Source organism: Scyliorhinus torazame, chromosome 6 (assembly GCF_047496885.1).
Source record: "Scyliorhinus torazame isolate Kashiwa2021f chromosome 6, sScyTor2.1, whole genome shotgun sequence".
NCBI classification, from domain to species: Eukaryota; Metazoa; Chordata; class Chondrichthyes; order Carcharhiniformes; family Scyliorhinidae; genus Scyliorhinus; species Scyliorhinus torazame.
In genome coordinates this window covers 53,320,431-53,340,465 of record NC_092712.1, presented here as the reverse complement: position 1 = coordinate 53,340,465, position 20,035 = coordinate 53,320,431, and the positions used below count along the sequence as shown (strand labels likewise).

General features: G+C 42.9%; 1 protein-coding gene across 2 annotated transcripts in view; it reads right to left on the bottom strand.

Annotated features, from left to right (window-relative positions):
- Positions 1 to 20,035, bottom strand: part of rbm33a (RNA binding motif protein 33a) — a 342,024-nt gene that overhangs the window by 124,154 nt on the left and 197,835 nt on the right. For both annotated transcript variants that reach the window (XM_072508201.1, XM_072508202.1), the window contains 3 exons: positions 12,883 to 13,070; positions 6,611 to 6,896; positions 2,317 to 2,375 (listed from right to left, as the gene is read on the bottom strand). In XM_072508201.1, coding sequence (XP_072364302.1) covers positions 2,317 to 2,375; positions 6,611 to 6,896; positions 12,883 to 13,070 — 533 coding nt within the window. The remainder of the gene's footprint in view (positions 1 to 2,316; positions 2,376 to 6,610; positions 6,897 to 12,882; positions 13,071 to 20,035) is intronic.

The following is a 20,035-nucleotide window of genomic DNA, read 5'->3' as shown; positions in this document are numbered from 1 at the left end:
AATAGCAAGTTTTAACGTGAATTGTTATGTTTTCACCACAAACTAGGTTTGATAACAATGACCTGGCTTTTAAACACTTCACCTTATCCCAATATTAGTTTTCCATTGGTCAGATTATTACTTTATTTATCAAACTCATAATTACTGTAGAAAGTACTTTAAAATAACTTGAATTTGGAGTACAGCCCTTGACCAAGGCTCTGCAGCAGCATTACATTTTACAAGAACAGATGATCCACTTTCTCCAAATATTTTCAGAGAATCAATGAATAGTTTAGGCACGAAGCCATTCAGCCCATTGTGTCCATGCCGGCTCTCTTTAAAAGCAACTCAGCCAGTTCCACTCGCCTGTCTTTCCCCCGCAGCACTGTAATTTCTTACTTCAGATAATTATCCAATTCCCTGTTGAAAGCTGCCAATGAATCTGCCGCCGCCACACTCAGGCAATAAATTCCAGGTCCTTGCCACTCGCTGCATTGAAAATACTTTCCTCATGTCACCTTTGGTTCTTCTGCTGATCACTGTAAATCGCTCTCTTCTGGTTCTTGGCCTGTCAACGGGAACAGTTTCTCCCTATCTACTCTAATCAGACCCATGATTTTTGAGCACTTATTTTTTAAAGTATAATTTAAAAAGATGTTGATGTAAACAAGTTAATTTTCTTAGTCTGATCCTCTGGCACCTCAGCATGAATTGCTCTTTCAGAAACTACAGCAGATGCAAAGAACTGAAACCATAATTTTAGCACTAAGTTTCAGCAAATCTGTGAAGGGAGTGACCTCAATTAGGGAAAGGAAATTCCTACCCATCACCAATAATGCTGACGTAACACCACTCATTCCCAAACTGCTGGTATTTTTTTCTCAAACTTATCAACAGTTACAATGTTACCAGCAATTATATGAACGGGAACTGTTACACCTTGGATTTTAAAAAAATTATTCTAGTAAATTTTGTATTTTCTAATCTTCAAATAAATATAAAAAGTGCACACGGACATATACACACTCAAATCCAAACCATATTCTGTATAGCTACATTGAGTTCTGCAGATGGAAACTCGTGGATATGATTAAATTTGATAGTATGATAATGTATGCTAATCATGATTAATCAGATGCCTGGTGGCAAATGGAAGTTGCTTGGTATTATGTCACCTGCATTTTAAATTGTGCACTGTATACGCCAGTCTGACAGTATTTGACAGCTGGTGGTATCTAATACTGCATCTGCTCTCCCCTGCCCAAGATCTGATGAGAGAAAATGCCCATCATTCCTTTACCACCTATAAAGGTTATAATTACATGGCTTTCCAAAACATGGCTTGAAAACACAAAAAGCTCAGGCGGAAATCTTACACTACTCAGAACACAGCTCTGCCTCATTTTAGCAAGGTCCATAACCTAAATGAAATATAATTTGCTGCAGCAACCTTGTTCATACTCAATTTGCATAAACTGATATGAGAAGCTCTACCCAGGAAGTGTCAATCACCACCACCTGATGTCTTGTACCCTGTAGACTACAAAGCAACTCTCCATGGTTCTGAACATTAACTACAGCACACTACTGATTCTCTCTCAGTTGTTCTGCTTTTACCTTTGTCTCCATTATAATCATGCCTGCAAATTGTATCATCTCCTCTTGTTTATTGCAAATCTTATTCTAGATTGACATGAACGGACTAGCTTTTGAGGGTGGTTGGGGAGGAAGCTGCAAAATCTACAGAGCAGTAAGATCAACTGTTTGGATATTCACCGTATCCTTCTGCCTAAATTCTGTAGTATTCCAGATTCATTTTGCAAAATAATATTGATTCAGATATACTTTAAAAAGCCTCAATAGCAGATGCTCAAAACAAAGGAAAAGCAAATGTAGAAACCATGTAGATATAACAATGAAATGTCAGGAAATAAATTAATACACAGGATTTAATCAAGCCCTCTGACCTTGACTAATACCACCACATAGAAGAGTGGGAGTATCTCTCCTCTTGAATTTGTAAAAAGAAAAGACAGGGCGTTCATAAAGCAAAGGTCTGCCTTATCTATTCTAAGAGATTTTGTTTTTGAAATCCTATGAAGTCCCTGTTACATATCCTGTCACTTCCCCATTTGTAGAGCTTTCGGTAAAATCACCAAACCTATCACAGAATAAAGCTCATCAAACATTTCCAGCTGTGCAGACAACCAACAATGTTTACAGATTCTCAAAACTTTATTTAGCTTTGCTGGTATTTAATTACTATGTTAATATTACTTTACAGGGGTACGTGCAATCAATATTGCAATACAAAGGGAAGCAGCTGCTACTCACTAGGAATCTCTGGGGGCCCACAGCAGGCCTCGGCTGGTTTGGCGTAGGCATCAAGGGCACTGCAATTACAATGAGGAGGGGAAAAAAAACACCAATCATTACCTTTGCGTTCTGACCTTACAAAGGATTCAGCCATATGTGCTGCAATAAATTCAACAGCGAAAACTGAAATCAGTTTGTTAACATTTAAAGCAAATTGCCAGCTATTTCTCTGCATTGTATAGCAGAACAGCAGCTTATGTACAACCGTGAATATCGATCAAGCTGCTTAAAAAAAATCAATTGGGCCTGGACCTGTAACAGTTAATGTTGTCCAAACAGATTTTGACATATGTGAACTTCCAATTAAACACCACTTGATCCCATCACAAACTGATTAAGCAAATCAATTGGCATGTGAATATTTTGACATCAGCATTTGGTCGTTTTCAGCAAACTTTTCAAGGATCTTAATGCAACCAGTTTGATGTCACATTTTTGATATCACGTCTTTAAGGATAACTTTATGAATTAACAAAATTGCTATATTTGGAAAATGCAAGTACAATGCAGTACAAGGAAAAAAATCAATTCTGGAAAAAAAGACAAAAGTTCCAGGCTTGACAAAGGTGCTTTCATTCTCCAAAATGCTACTTATTTTTATCATTACCTTGCTTGTCAATTCTGTATCCAATGAATACCTGACTCTTTGTTTCCCACTACCACCCCACATACTCCATCCTGAAGCACTGGTATATATTCCCAAACTATCAGGACAACACTTCTTCATTTAGTAACCATAGCATTTAAACAGTGACTGCCAAAACACAGAAACAAGTAAAATAAAAGAGATATCTGGAAATTGACATAAGAGTGACATCGCAGATTCTGATATCTAAATCAGAAATGAGTTATTTTTCAGATAAAATATCAAATATGAAACACAATTTTGGAATTCAGATACAGACACTATTACATTGCTGACATCCATTTCTGCATGAACATTCACATAAGCTGGCAGCACAGTGTTAAAAGCACACAAATACCGAGTAAGTCCTAAGCAAGCTAGGGTGAGTTCGACAATCTAACAGGGCATTACACAGGGGATCTCTGGAAGCCCTTTAGAGCTCGGGGCCCAAATTTAATTCATTGACAGCTGTACCAGTAATTCTACCTTTGTTAAATCATCTTCCAAATTTGAAGGTTCAATAGCAAGCACAAACAAAATAGATTTTAGATTTTTTTTTAAATCTATCACTTATAAGAGAGTGAAATTAGCTTTTAAATAAACTTCAATATCAATCGCTATGAAATTCTAATGAGCTTTGCATAAATAGGTATATGTACGTTGTATAGTCGGTATATGCTGGCAAAAAACAAGGCATTGCCCGAAGACTTTTCTCAAACGAGATAATTTATTGAACATTTTCTTTACTTGCTCATGGGCTGGTGGCATCGCCGGCGATGACTACCCACCTCTAATTGCCCTTGAGACGGTGGTGGTGAGCCATCTTCTTGGACTGCTGCTGTCTAAGTGGTGTAGGTATTCCCTAACAATGCTGTTAGGTTAGGAGTTCCACATCTACAAAACCTGAAGTGATTTTGCATTGGCCACAAGGCATACAACAAGCCTTACAAGAATCATGTTGAACACATGAATGTAAACTGTTACACCAACATTAATTTTGAATTGTAAATCCTAAAGGGCATGGCATTATAACCTCAATGCTGTAAAGTAAAATTCCCTCAATAGATATATGAATGTACTTGCTGCAAAATGATGGGCCTCTTACTTTTACATCATTTATTCTATTGAATACAAAAATTAAATAATTGAAGGGAGTATGACCGGAAATCAGTTTGTGGCATCAGTTTAGCAGATCACTATCTTCCTGTTTGTTCATTTATTTCCTCTTTCTTTTATTTTTGCCGTTACATTTTTGATCTATGGGTGATTTATGGCAGCCTGTATCTGTAATTCAAGTAGTGGCCTGTGCCTTTAATACAAGTGCTGGTTTAAACTGGAGTGTAGACTGACCGGCACCAATGACAAGAGCTCTGCTGGGTCTCAGTTGAATTGATTTGGCTGATGGCCATTGAATTGGCCAAAAAGGCTGTGTTCTGCCTGTGGGTGATGATTGGATCTAATCCGACTGGAATGTTTTCAGAGTCACGAGGTTTTCAGTTTGGTTTCAGTTTGATTCCTGGCAGCTTAGCGAGAAGGCCCACTTTCTCTTTCCCCCCCCCATTTTCTCCAGAAATGCTGAGTTTCTAAACTGGCAGAAAGCCTGGATGAATCTGTTTACAGGAGAACCATTACAGGCTGTGCAGGCGAAGTCCAGAATCTGTTATCTCTCCCCAGAAGAGCTTGTGGGAATCGGCTATATTTCTCCAGAAGGCCTGCTGTCTGTGAGTGCTGCACTTTGCTAAACTACAGAGGTCTAAAGATGAACCACGAACTGAAAGCAATGTTTGTGGAAACAAACTCTCTGCCTCTCCAGGAAAGGTGTTAAGTACAGTGCTTTTAAAAGCTGCAGGAAAATCAGTATGAGCTGCAACACAAAGACTGTAATCTACAAGCTTACTGTGAAGAAAGCATGCTGCAAATCATCATCTGAAGACTCTTTGCACTTTCACTTACATTTTCCCCCCTTTTCCACCCCTCTGGATTGTTTGTCTTGTATGTGTGGGTAGAGGGTGTGACAGTTAAAGTGGGTAGTAGGTGTTAATTTGTCATTAACTAGTTGTATTACTGCATATGTCATGATACTTCTGGTTATAAGTAAACAGTTATCGTGTTTATATTTACAAACCTGGTGACTGCAATTATTGGGCAGCAAAGGGCCAAAGACTTCGGGTATTTTTAGAAGAATTATTGGTTAATTCACTTGTGTTGTGACTCTGGAGCATATAGGGCGAGAATTGACCACACACTAGACCAGGGTGTCATAACTGATGGAAGGGGAGCAACATCAACTGGATCGAAATTGAAGTTGCACATAACGAATTTCAGCCTTTCAGCTTTCAATATGCGTGAGAATTACTCTCATTTAGGTTGGGTATTAGTTTCGAAAGAAAATACAGGAATTACTTCAGCTAACATCATTGCCTGTTAAGCTTTAGGTGGAAATACTAATAATCAAGTTATAGTAGAACAACAATTATAAAGGCTGTATGGGAATCAGTCGATAATTTCTCCGATACTGAGATGATGCTAAAGCAAATTTAAATTATTTGACTGCATCACTGAGTAAATCAATTAATAGAACAGAAATAAAGTTGACACTTTAAGCAGCAATAAAAATTCTGTATGCTGGACACTAGCCTCCCATAAAGATCAATTTACTTTAAAAAATGTTCAAATCCGGTTCACGTGAACAATATAAAAAGAGCGTAATTAAGCAAAAGCCAAATTCATCTTCAACCCACAAGCAAATGTTTTTGTGGCATTCTTTCCACATTTGCAGTCCAATTAATTTGTTATACAGGGCAAGAGAAACAAAGAATAATAGATCATAATTAAATACATTTTGTTTGACAGAGATCTCATTCCTGAATTTTGCCAACACAGAATCCATAGAATCCCTGCAAAGCAGGAGGCCACTCGGCCTATTGAGTCTACAGCAAGTCTCCGAAAGAGCACTCTAGCTAGGCCCATGACCCCGCCTGATCCCCGTAACCCCATGCATTGACCATGGTCAAGCCACCTAACCTGCACATCTTTGGACTGTGGAAGGAAACCGGAGCACCTGGAGGAAACCCAAGCAGACATGGGGAGAACATGCAAACTCCAGTGTCACCCAAGACTCCGGAACCCACCCAGGTCACTGGCACGGAGAGGCAGCAGTGCTGCCCACATTTCAATTTAACATGGTAACCAGCCTCCCCAGTTTGTAAATTAGTTAGCCCATCTGCTAAATTCAGTTTCTGGTCTTTGACAGGTTACCTAATCTCAGATGAAACAATACACAGAATCACAACCAACAGCTTTGAGTGTTCCCAGTCAATTGAGGGGTAAGAAGAGGTAAAATTTCTGCTCCTGGCATCAAATCACTTGGCTGGAAAATGATCACATATACTAGTTGAAGACAGAAGCAAGCTCAATTCCACCCACGAAGAAATGCCTCTGAACACTTCATGTCTCGACTTAAATGTTAATGGACACTTTGGCAAAGTGTTGCTAAGAACCCTGGTATTCACACAGTGCACCACTGAACAAATTACTGTCTTCAGGACAGGAGAGGAAAAAACATACCCACAGGGAGGTGATTACCTCCCAGAAAGCTGAATTTACACCAACGTTTGCAGTTCTAACCTTGCACAGGTGTAACCACTGGACCCCGGAAATGAGGGTTTATATGAATGTTCTTCGGTTGCTGTGCTGGGATTACTGTTGAATTCAAACCAATGGAAGTAGTTTCCGAGTTTTGCTGCTCTTGCTGCTGCTGCTGCTGCTGTTCTGGTTGCTGTGGTGCACAACTGGACATTTGAGATGTGGGAGGATGTCGCTGGGGTATCAGAAGAGGCGGTGGTTGTCGTCTCTGTTGTAAATTACCTCTACCAGGCAGATGCTCTGTAGAATTCATTGCCATACGAGGATTCTGGGAAAAGAAATAGCTCATCTTCATTTTTCGACTAACCAAAAAGTTAAGGAAAGATCTTTATGTTCAATAAAAATGTAATTTTATGCATTACATGATGCCAAGTAGTTTATTACAATTCAAATATTAAGGAAAAAAAAGAATACATGAACATAATTTCTGATGACTTCCCACAGCAACTCAAGGTGTGCAACAGAGACTACATTTACCCCTCATAAAATGGTCTAGTTTGCTTATGTTGGTTCCTTCATTATAACTCGGAAGCAATTTCAGTCAGATTTTAAATCACTCATGCATTCTTGTGAATGGTATAATTTTAATTTAATTGTTCATTTGAGTGTTTTTGATTGCAATGCAATCAGCAGCTCACTGGAGCAAGAGTCAACCTGGCTCCGTCTACAGCACTCTCCCCTCTGACTAGAAAATTGTACGCTGAAGTATTACTCCAAGACGAGACTAAGCTATACCAACGACAGTGCAGTACTGAAGTCAAACTGAACTGACACAGCTGCTGTCCCACATACAAAATGTTAAAACAAAACTTCTGTTCATTCCAGTGATTCAGTAGAACCTGCCACACGATTCAAAGAAAACAATGTTCTTCTTACATACTCAATCACAAAAAAAAGCATGGACTTCAGTATTGCTCGTGGCATCTTGCCTAATACCAAATGTTCAGCAAACTTCATAGTAACTCTGATCCCTCATTTGAAGTGGCTATTAATGATCTGAAAAGTAGTCTCCAGCTATGTGATTGAAAAGAGTATCAGAGATGTTCAACAACTTTTCACACATATATATCCATTGCTGGATGGCAAACCAAAACAGGAATCATGGCCAGACAATCAAATCTTGGGACCTTCCTCGTGTGCAGAGCATTTACGTTTTTGTAAATCCAACATGTTAAAAGTAACCTTCTCTTCACCTATCCAAAATAAGCAAGTCTCATTCTTTTGAATTTTATGCAATACATTATGGGAATGCAATAGTTATGGGGGATTCAGTTGGAAGGGAAATAGATAAGCGTTTCTGTGGCCACAAGCGAGACACCAGGATGGTACGTTGCCTCCCTGGTATTAGGGTCAAAGATGTCTCGGAGCGGTTGCAGGACATTCCAGAGGGGGAGGGTGAATAGCCAGTGGTCATGGTACACGTCAGTACCAATGACATAGGTGAAACAAAAAAAGGGATGAGGTCCTGAAGGCAAAATATAGGGAATTAGGAAGAAAGTTGAGAAGTCGGACCTCAAGATAGTGATCTCAGGATTACTAGCAGTGCCACATGCTAGCCAGAGTAGAAATAGTAGGATATATCGGATGAATACGTGGCTGAAGAGATGGTGCAAGGCGAAGGGATTCAAATTCCTGGGGCATTGGGACCGGTTCTGGGGGAGGAGGGACCAGTAGAAACTGGAAGGGTTACACCTGGGCAGGACCAGGACTGACGGCCCAGGGGGAGAATTTGGTACAGTGGCTTGGTAGGATTTAAACGAAAATGGCATGGGGGTTGGAACTTGTGCAACGTGTCAGAGGAGGAGAAAACAAGGACAAAAACAAAAGACAGAAAGGGGAATAAGAAAAGTGATAGGCAGAAAAACCAAGGGCCAGATTGAAACAGGGCCACATTGAAAAATATTGGAAGCGAGACATGTTAAGAAGACAAGCATAAAGGCGGTGTGTCATAACGTGCGGAGCATTCGCAATAAAGCGGATGAACTAATCGTGCAACAAGACGTGAACGGGTATGATATAATCAGGATTACGGAGACATGACTGCAGGGTGAGTAGGGATGGGAACTGAAAATCCAGGGGTATTCAACATTTTGGAAGGACAGACAAGATGAAAAGGCGGTGAAGTGGCAGTGCTGGTTAAAGAGGAATTTAATGCAGTAGTGACGCTCTAAAAATTTGTGATCTATATGGGTAGAGCTGAGAAACACCATGGGGCAAAAAAAACATTAGTGGCGACAGATATAGACCCCCAAACTGCAGTAGGGATTTTGGGAATGACATTAAACAGGAAATTTGAGGTGGATGCGACAAAGGAACATCTGTAATTATGAGCGATTTTAATCTGCATATAGGTTGGACAAATCAAATTAGCCACAATGCCATACAGGAGGAATTCAGGGAGTGTATACAGGATGATTTTCTGGACCAATACGTTGAGGAACCATTGAGCCAACAGGCCATCCTAAACTGCGTACTGTGTAATGAGAATGGAATAATTGGCAATCTAGTTGTGCGAGATCCCTTGGGGATGAGCAGCCATAATATGACAGAATTCTTCATCAAGATGGAGTGTAAAGTAGTTGATTCTGAGACTAGGGGCCTGAATCTTAATAAAGGAAACTGCGATGATGTGAGGCTCAAGTTGGCTTTGATCGATTGGGGAATGTTACGTAAAGGGGTGACAGTGGATAGGCAATGTTTATTCCTGTCTGGCACAAAAGCAAAACGGGAAAGTTGGCCAATCCATGGCTTACAAGGGAAATTAGAGATTGTATTCGACCAAGGAAAAAGCATACAAATTGGTCAAGAGAATAACAGGTCTGAGGATTGGGAGCAGTTTAGAATCCAGCAAAGAAGGACCAAGGGATTGATTAAGAAAGAGAAAATAGAGTACGAGTAAGTTAGCAGGGAACATAAAAACTTGCTGTAAATGTTTCTGTAAGTATATTCTGTAAGTAACACATACTTTGCTTCTGTATTCGCAAATGAGAACATAAATCAGATACCAGAAATGTTGAGGAACGCAGGGTTTAGTGAGAGGGGGGAACTGAAGGAGATCAATATTAGCAGAAAAATGGTGTTGGGGAAATTGATCGGATTGAAGGCTGATAAATCCCCAGGGCCTAAAACATCCTACTTTCTATATTTCTATGAATGTCATGGGAAGAATTTAGATTCTATCTTGTTGGGGATAGTCCTTGCTTGGCACATGAGGGGAACAGATTTTATTTACCACTTATCAGCACCAATCTGAATTGTCATGCTGCATATGGATACTGGCTGCTTCAGTATCTGAGTTGCAAATGGTATTGAGAAAGTGGCGCTCGATGGCACTGTTGAGGACCCATTTCATCACTTTTCTGATGACCAAGAGTAGACTGATTGGGTAGTAATTGGCCAGTTTGAATTTGTTCTGCTTTTTGTACATGACATACCACGGCAAGTTTCCACGTTGTCAGCGCGATGCTAATGCTGTACTGCAACAATTTGACTTGGGTTGTTACGACACCCCGGGACAATTCCAGTCCCGCGTGACACAAAGTCACAACACAAAGTGAATTAAACAATAATTCTTAGAAAAATACCCAAAGTCCTTGGCTCTTGGCATCGCAATTAGTTACCAGTTTTGTAAGCTTATCAACACAATTGCCCGTTTATTTATAACAAGAACTATAATGAAACATGCAACTGGTTAACTATTATCTAATTTCGAATTCCCCGCTTCAACTTGCCGCCCATCTTCTACGCGCACACACACACACACAAGACAGACAAAAACAGAGTGGGAGAAAGGGGTAACAAAAAAAATAAGCAACAGAGAAAAGGAGTTTTTGTTTCAGTTGGGCGCTTTCACACCTTATCCTGTTTAAACTTGGCTTTTAGTTCAAGGTTTTTACTGTAGATTCATTCAGGCCTCTGTACTGGCAGGAATACAGCACTCTCAGCCTTACTGGAGGGGGAGAAAAAACAGGTCCTTGTTTTCGTGTCCAGGAGTCAAGCTGAAACTCCTTGGGGCTCTGCAAAACATTCCACTGGGGCAGGATCCAATCAGCAGCATTTTGGGTGAATTCCTTGGTCCCCAGCCAATCAATCAAACCAAATCCCAGCCCATCTCTCTCACTGGTGCCGAAAAGTCTGAGGTCTCCTGTACAAACTAACCAGAGTGTTCTCTCCTGTAACTTCAAGGGTGACCTGATGGAGGTTTACAAAATGAGTGGCATGGACAGAATGGATAGTCAGATGCTTTTTCCCAGAATGGAAAAGTCAATTACATGGGGAAATAGGTAGGTGCGAGCGGGAAGGTTTGGAGGAGATATGCAAGGCAAATTTTTTACACCGAGGGTGATGAGTGTCTGGAACGCATTGCCTGGGAGGTAGAGGAAACAAATATGATAGTGACTTTTGAGGAGTTTCTTGACAAATACATGAAAAGGATGGGTATAGAGGGATGTGGTTCCCGGAAGAATAGGCGGTTTTAGTTCAAGCCGGCAGTGCAGACTTCGAGGGCCGAAGGGCCTGTTCCTGTGCTGTAGTTTCCTCTGTTCTGGCTGAAGATGGTTGCTGGGATTCCCCATCATTGTGGATGGGGATACTTGTGCAGCTCCCTCATCTGGTTAGTTGTTTCATTGCTCACTGCCATTCATGGCTAGGTGTGGCAGGGCTGTAGAGCTAAATTTTGATCGTTGGCTGTGAGATCACTTTGTACTATCTATCGCATGTTGTTTCTGCAGTTAGCATTCAAGTAGTCCCATGTTGTCGCTTCATCAGGATATCCTTTCCCATATCAATATCCTTATCCAGCAAAAATCTGTCAGTCTCAGATTTTAAAACATCAATTGAACTAACAGCTAATGCTTACAATGGTACAAATTTCACACTGCTACCACCGTGTGACAAGTTTTTCCTGACGTCCCTCCTGAATTGTCTGCCTGATTTAAGGGCCCTTTGCTAGCAGAAAAAAAAAAGTTGCCACATCTACTCTATGAATTCTTCTCAAAATCTCCTTAACCCTCAATACGTCAGGGAATACAAATCTAGTTAATGAAATATCTCCTCGATCTAATCTTTGGAAGCCCTGGTAACATTGTGATGAATCTGCCTGCACGTTTTCAAGGCAAATAAATGCTTTCAATGGTGCGGTACGGTGCCCAGAACTGTACACAAAACTCCAGTTGCGGTCTAATCAGAGTTTTACGTAACTGTAGCAGAACCTCCGCCCCTTTATATTCTAGCCCTGCAAGGTTACAACGGCTACCATTCTATTAGCCTGTTTGGTTATTTACTGCACGTGACTACTACATTCCAGTAAACTGTGTACACCCTAAATTCTTTGGATCTTCATTGTTATTAATTTTTCACCATTTAATTCAGACTCGGATCTATTTTTTATTGGACCGTGAACTTCCTGATTGAAATCCATTTGCCAGGCAATGTGTTCCAGATACTCATCACCCTCTGTGTAAACTACTCGTTTAATTTTTAAATCTTTGTACTTTTATGCTCACGTCTAGGCTACTTAAAACACTACCATTTGTTGTTTCACATGCAGAGTGAGAATACTGGCAAATAAATATATAGTCAAAAACTGGAAATGAAATCCAATATTCACATTCTTTGCAATGAAGCAGAGGTACAATGTCCAAGTTTTCTTGACAATGATATCACACAAGTAAAACACAAACATATACAACATTTGCAGCTGGTGCTTACTTTAAAAAACTGCCAATATTCTGAGCACAGGAGGAAAGAAAGATCAGGAAATAGGTAGATGTTCTCATCTTTAGCTGGATTATTACGACATGTTGGCAATACAAGCTACGCATTACTATGATTTCAGGTTTAAACTAGCTTTTCATTTGTACAATTACAGTATATGTCCAGATCCAGATTTTCTTCTCCTTTCCCTGTTTTCCAGAATTTTTTGACTGCACACTGATTTCTAAAGCTCTTAATGAAAAATAATTGTAGGCAGTGAAAACTCTCCAGGTTTTATAAAAATGAAAAACAGATGAGCAGCACCCAAAATCTGATGATGATACACGGAACACCATAGTCTCCACAAGGTACAGAAATCATGACTGAACAGGTAATGAGGAAAGACAAATTACCTGACTGCACTCAGGCAGGCAGGCTGGATGCAATCACTGGCTGTTCCTCAACACTGTCAACCTCCACTTGCACAATCACTAAACTGACAGAACAGTTTCTAATGAAGAAAACAAAAATACAAACAAGTTAAAAGTCATGATAGTTACCTGCAGTGATGGCGGCACTTGCATCAAGGGTGGCCGTTGGTCTCTCCTCCTACCACCATCTCTCCTTTGATCACAAAAAGGAAAGTTAGCTGCAGGCCCTCCTCCTCTTCGCCCTCGTTTCCCCTGTTTTCGTTGCCGTTCTGTCTCCTCAAACTCACGCAATGCTGCCTTCGCTTCATCAGAAAGTTCTAAAGAAATACAAACATTATTTGTTACACTAACAAATTACTGTCCAAAGCATTTAAATCAATGGTACAAAGGATTATTTTCTACTTCAAAATCAGAACACTACCAACTGACTGATAGATCCCAAGAACTATTGCAATTGAAGAATATCCAGAGAAATGAGCAGGATTAAACTAAGTGGATCTTGGAGAAAAACGTCATGAAGACTGGATGGGCAGAATAATCTGTTTTTTCACTCTAGTATTGTGTATACAATTTAGATTCCATATAATAAACACCAATTTTCCAGTTAAACAATGAATCAACATTTTAAAAAATTAATTTAAGGAATGCAAGCTTCATTGGCTATGGCAGCATTCATTGCCCATCCCTAATTGCCCTCGGGAAGGTGTGGTAAGTTACCTTCTTGAACCGCTGCAGTCCATGTGGTGGCCTAGGTACTCCCACAATATTGTTAGGGAGGGAGTGTTTGGTCAATGGAGGATCAAGAGATTGCGGGCACCAAATGTGACCAAACAGAACCAACCAAATACCACTTTCACTGAAGGGTCACAGACCGGAAACTATGTCAATTTGCCCCCTTTTACAAATGCTGTCCAACTTGCCTTCCAGCATTCTAAGATTTGGTTTCAGATTTCTAGGATCTGTAGTATTTTCTGAAAATGGCCAGAGCTACCTTGAAGGCGCGAGCACATTAGAAACCAATTATATTTCATTTGACTACATTCTCCCTCCTTCAAGTGCTAACTGCTCTGCAGATTTAGACCATTAATTTATCCATTATTTCACCACAATGATTCTTTTCCATTATAATGCTGCCTTGGTTCCACTCCTGTATTTCTTGATTCAGTTACTGAGTCTCTCCAGTTTCACCTCACCTCCTTCTATGCTCAGATAACCCAGAGAGCATTTGCAGTCTTCTCTGCTTGCTAGGCCATTTCAGGGGACAGTTAAGTCACCCACATTGCTGTGGCTCTGGAGTCACATGCAAAATAAAGACAACAGATTTTCAGGTATGTTGCTGCAGCCCAGTAAATGCGAATCAACATTATGCGCGCACGTATCTGGAGTGGGAGACTTTGACTGTGACTCAGAGGCAAGATTAGTACCACTGAACCCGATTCCCTCTGTGGTGTTGTAGATGTGATCAATGAACTCCTCCAACTCATCCACCTTTTGCAACACATAACAGAGGCCATTGTCTCTGGCTATTCAAGATCTATAGTTGCGAGTCGCAAATCACTTCTGCATCAGTCAATATGTGAAATGTTGATTGTAACTGTACTATGTCAACTTAACTGTGAAAAACAACTTACCTTTAGAACGATATTTGAGAATTTAAAAGCAAATGTACAAGCATAATTCTTCAAATTGCTCTGCTTAAATCTTAATCTCTATTGTTCAAGAGAAGGTTTAAGACCCAGTGGATTGTCAATTTGAAATTGAGATTGTGCAGATGCTTTGAACAATGTAAACACAATTTCTGAAAGAGATCTGCATGGCAAGTACTACTTAATATCGTGCTGTTGATTCAAGTTTATTTTGCATACTCGGCCCAATGTACTGAAAATGGAGGAACAACCATTCAGATTTAGCAGGGAATTCCTGCCCATGGTCATAAAAGGTAGCATGTTATTGCAAGCCTTTTTCTTACGGCATGAAGAAAACATGCATCTCAGGAAGATTGTTAGATTTCTAAAGAAGTGAACAACACACTTCATCTGTTAAAGCTCAACAGTAGATATCCTACAACGGGTTTGCTCGCCATTTCATACCAAGGGGCCATATTTCAGTTTCTTCCTTACCAAGAGGCAGGTCAGCAAATTTAATGAAGATAAAGTTTGGTGCAACAGAGCGACATGGTGGTGAAGTGGTTAGCACTGCTGCCTCATAGTGCCAGGGACCCGGGTTCAATTCCTGCCTTGGGTCATTGCCGGTGTGGAGTTTGCACTTTATTCCTGCGCCTACATGGGTTTCGGTTTCCTCCCACAGTCCAAAGAAGTGCAGGTTAGGTGAACTGGCCATGCTAAATTGCCCCTTAGTGTCCAAAGATCTGCAGGCTAGATGAGGTTATGGCGTTATGGGGATAATGTGGGGGAATGGACCAAGGTAGGGTGCCCTTTCAGTGGGTCGGTGCACCCAATGGACCAAATGGCCTCTTTCTGCACTGCAAGATTTCTATGGTTCTAACATCAAACATGAACTTCAATAAAATGTTGATGTTAAGTAAAGAAACAACTTACTGCGCAAAAATGTCAACACAACAAATCGATCATTTAAAAAATAATAATGAAGGTGACCATGAGTGTAAGAGACGGTCAAATTATGTTTGTCCGGCTTGCTACCGTTCACTGTGTGAGCATGAATGTGTTGGTTTGTGGGGTGAGTGGAAACACTGATCTGGGAGCCATGCGCGCATTCCTTCCCTCCCTCCCCAGCAGACCTGCCGCTGCTGTCATTCTGTTTTTCCTGGCCTCACGCTGCAGGTAGTTGCCCTCCAATCAGAGACTGGTTCTGTCCCACGTTTTCTGCTAATCGGCTCATTAGTGAGAAAGTCAACAGCAAACATGGGAGAGAGGCTGGCTCTCACTGGAAGAGCAACTCCTTGCCGAATCTTTTGCCTTCACATACCGGTATTTTGAATACGGGGTCAGTGGGCTAGATAGGAAGGTCTGGCTGGCCAAATAGTGCCCCGTGAGCCACATGTTGGGACAAGCCTGCCCTTAAGTTCAACATTAGTGCCTTGCTTTATGAGTCATTGGTGCAAAACCACATATGTTTTATCGACTTGTAATTATACTGATGGCGTTAGATGAAGGAGAATGGGTGAGGCTTATGAGGAGCATAAAAAGCTGCATAGGCCAGTCAGCTTGATCCCATTTGTGCTGCAAATACTATGTAATGTCACATCTCCACCCCCATTCAAGCACCTCTGCGCTGTGGCACACAAACATTATTAGATTAGGTTTCCCCAGGGTAAACACACATACCATGCATTGGTTTGGGGAAGTTGTTTTACTGCTAATAAATTTTTACAACCCTTTTAAGTGACAGCATAAGCTGGGTCAAAATCCTGGAACTCCCTTCATAACAACAGCCACTGGACCCCACGTCACTTGGACTGCAGTGGTTCAAGGCAGCGTCTCACCACCACCTTCTCGAGGGCAATTGTATATGGGCATCAAATGCTGGCCTTATCAGCAACATGCATACAAACATATGAAATAGGAGCCGGGGTAGGCTATTCAGCCCCTCGAGCCTGCTAGACCATTCAATGGTATAGCTGATCTTTTTTTTAAATTTAGAGTACCCAATTCATTTTTTCCAATTAAGGGCCAATTTAGCGTTGCCAATCCGCCTAGCTTGCAAATTTTTGGGTTGTGAGGGCGAAACCCACGCAAACACGGGGAGAATGTGCAAACTCCACACGGACAGTGACCCAGAGCCGGGATCGAACCTGGGACCTCGGCGCCATGAGGCCGCAGTGCTAACCCACTGCGCCACCGTGCTGCCCCATGGTATAGCTGATCGGATTGTGACCTCAACTCCATTTTCCTTCCTACCCCCATACATATCCTTTGACTCCATTGTCAATCAAGAAGCTATCTAATTCAATCTAAAAATATTCAATGATCCTGCTGCCAATGCTCTCATCCCATGAAAGAATAAATAAAAACACTTCCGTGTTGGAAAGACCTTTGATGCAAATGCAAATCCTTTTGTTGATATCCCTCCAAACTGCCCATATGGAATTGATCATTTTTGTTGAGTATTTCAAGATGAGATATTTCTGAGTGTATTCGTGATCCAGGTCCACACCTCAAATGCACTGGTGAATGGATCCCAGTAATCCAAGAACTTGGAACACATTGGGTGTGTCTCACTCCATAGTGGGTAGTGCTGTTCAGATGATTAGGTTCCAAACTGCCAATAGAGCCAAGAATGTTTTTCTTAAGATTGTTTGGCCAGTGGGTGCCCCACCTGTGCGCCATATCTTAGTTGAGGAACAGATTGTGGATTTAATCATTCAGAAAACATTTGAATCCTGAATCCAGGCAATTATTGCATAAAGTCACACGTACCCCAAACACTTTCAGATTCAACTCAGTACTTGTGCAGACAAATGTGACAGTCAATTTGTCTTCAGCCATGTCCCACAAACAGCAAGGAGATAATTTTGACACAAGTGTTGCTGTGTGATGAGGAAATATTGGCCAGGATACCACGGCAACCCTCCTGACAGGATGGGATTATCAAGGACATGGTCATAAGTAGTTTTAGTAAACTGCAGAATCAATTGTTCTCTGGAACCTCTGCTCACAAATTCACAGTCCTCTACAAATGTCCAATGTGTTGTGCTTCACATTTTACAGAAGCAATGGTAAAGGAAGCAGACATGTTACTGAGCACCTCAAGAATATTTAAGATCGACTTCCGGGTGTGGCTATGCAGAGCTAGGTCGCATATTCGGTAGCTCCCGCTTGGAACAGACTTTTGGGCTCTTTTACAGGGCCCCAACGGCATTTGTTTGACATTTCCCGGTGTGGCAAGAAGACTGCAGCAATCCCCTGACAGTGTCCCCCAGGAATGTTATGTCTTTTGGCTACCAGACCCGGCAGAAACAGTAAAAGATTTGGCTTGAGCTGCAGGTTTAGACAAAAGCCTCTTCCAGCATGCAGGCGGGGGAAGGGCAAGCTTAAAGCTGCAATCTGACTTGACTCTATCAAAGGTGAATTCTAGCAGCAGAGGGAACAACTGTGAAAAGATCTACCAAGGCCATTGAAGAATCAGGGACGAGGCTTCCGGTGGCGGCCATGGAGGAGTAGGTCGCGCATTCGGCAGCTCCCGTCTGGAACTGACTCTCAGACCTTTTTCAGGAGTTTCCATAGACTTTTTAAAAGGACCAGAAGTGTAACGGCCAAAGGAGCGGCACTGGAGCAACGGGAGAAGCGAGGGAAAGAAAACAAAATGGCGGCGGCCAGGGACAAAGGGGAGCTGCAGGAGTTCATCAAGCGCTGCTTCGAGGAGCAGCGCGAGGAGATGCACAAGGAGATGTTGGCGCCTATGCTTTCGGCAATTGAAGGACTCGGGATCACCCAGAAGGTCCACGAAGCTAAGATCCAGGAGGTACAGAAAAGAGTCAGTCAGAACGAGGACAAACTCGTGGGCATGGCGGTGAGAGTGGAGCAGAACGAGGCGCTACACAAGAGGTGGGCGGGAAGACTCGAAGACCTGGAGAACAGGTCGAGGAGAAAGAATCTGCGAATCCTGGGTCTCCCTGAGGGAGTGGAGGGGGCTGATGTCGGGGCATACGCGGGCACGATGCTCGAGGCGATGATGGGCACGAAGGCCACTTCGAGGCCGCTGGAGTTGGACGGGGCACATTGGGTGCTGGCGAAGAAGCCCCAGGCAAATGAGCCGCCAAGGGCGATGGTGGTGAGGTTCCACCGGTTCACGGACAGAGAGTGGGTCCTGAGATGGGCCAAGAAGGAGCGGAGCAGTAAGTGGGACAATGCAGAGATCCAAATATACCCGGACTGGAGCACGGAGGTTGCAAAGCGGAGAGCGGGTTTCAACCGGGCCAAAGCTGCGTTGAACCGGAAAGAAGTAAAATTCGGAATGCTGTAGCCAGCGCGACTGTGGGTCACATACAAGGGCCAACACTATTACTCCGAAACGCCTGAAGAGGCGTGGACCTTTGTACAAGCCGAAAAGTTGGACTCTATCTGAAGGTTTGTGAGGGTGGGGGGGATGTTTTGGGGTTTGATGTGTGTTGTACATAGGGGGTCAATCACGCGCAGGAAATGTTACATGGGCTGGAGGAGAGAGACAAGACCGCGACAGGAGCTGCGCCAGAGGGGGCGGAGCGGGCTTTGGAAAGCGCGGGGTGTTTTCCCGCGCGCGGGAAGAAAGGCGGGTAGGGGAACAAAGGAATGCATATGGATTGGGAGACACCCACGAGGGGAGGTCAATGGGACAGCGGGGGAAGCCGGGGTCAGCAGGCGTCAGCTGACTTACGTGAGTGACATGGGGGGAGCAAAAAAGCTAGACAGGTGTCTAGCGGGGGGAGGGGAGTGGGGGGGGAAGGGTTGCTGCTGCACTGGCCGAAAGGGAATGGGACACAGAAGAGGTGGTCGGGACGTGGATCCCCCCTCTGGAGGACTGGAGGGTGAGGGAGGCGTGGACACTGGACTGGCCCAGAAAAGGAGATGGCTAGTCGGCGGGGCATGGGGGGGGTGAGAGCTCCTCCAATCCGGCTGATAACGTGGAATGTGAGGGGCCTGAATGGGCCGGTGAAGAGGGCTCGAGTGTTCGCGCACTTAAAGGGACTGAAGGCGGACGTGGCCATGCTCCAAGAGACACATCTGAAGGTGGCTGACCAGGTCAGGCTAAGAAAGAGATGGGTAGGACAGGTATTCCACTTGGGACTAGACGCGAAGAATAGAGGGGTGGCAATATTGGTGGGAAAGCGGGTGTCATTTGAGGCCAAGACTATTGTAGCGGACAATGGAGGGCGATATGTAATGGTGAGCGGTAGGCTGCAAGGGATGTGGGTGGTGTTGGTAAACATATACGCCCCGAACTGGGATGATGCAGGATTCATGAAGCGCATGTTGGGGCGCATTCCGGACCTGGAGATAGGAGGCCTGCTAATGGGAGGGGACTTCAATACAGTGTTGGATCCAGCACTAGACCGCTCCAAATCAAGGACTGGAAAGAGCCCGGCGGCGGCCAAGGTACTTAGGGGGTTTATGGATCAGATGGGGGGAGTGGACCCATGGCGGTTTGCAAGGCCGCAGGCCAGGGAATTTTCTTTCTTCTCCCATGTACACAAAGCCTACTCCCGGATAGATTTCTTTGTTCTGGGTAGGGCGCTCATCCCAAGGGTGGGGGGGACGGAGTATTCGGCTATAGCCGTTTCGGACCATGCCCCACACTGGGTGGAACTGGAGCTGGGAGAGGAGAG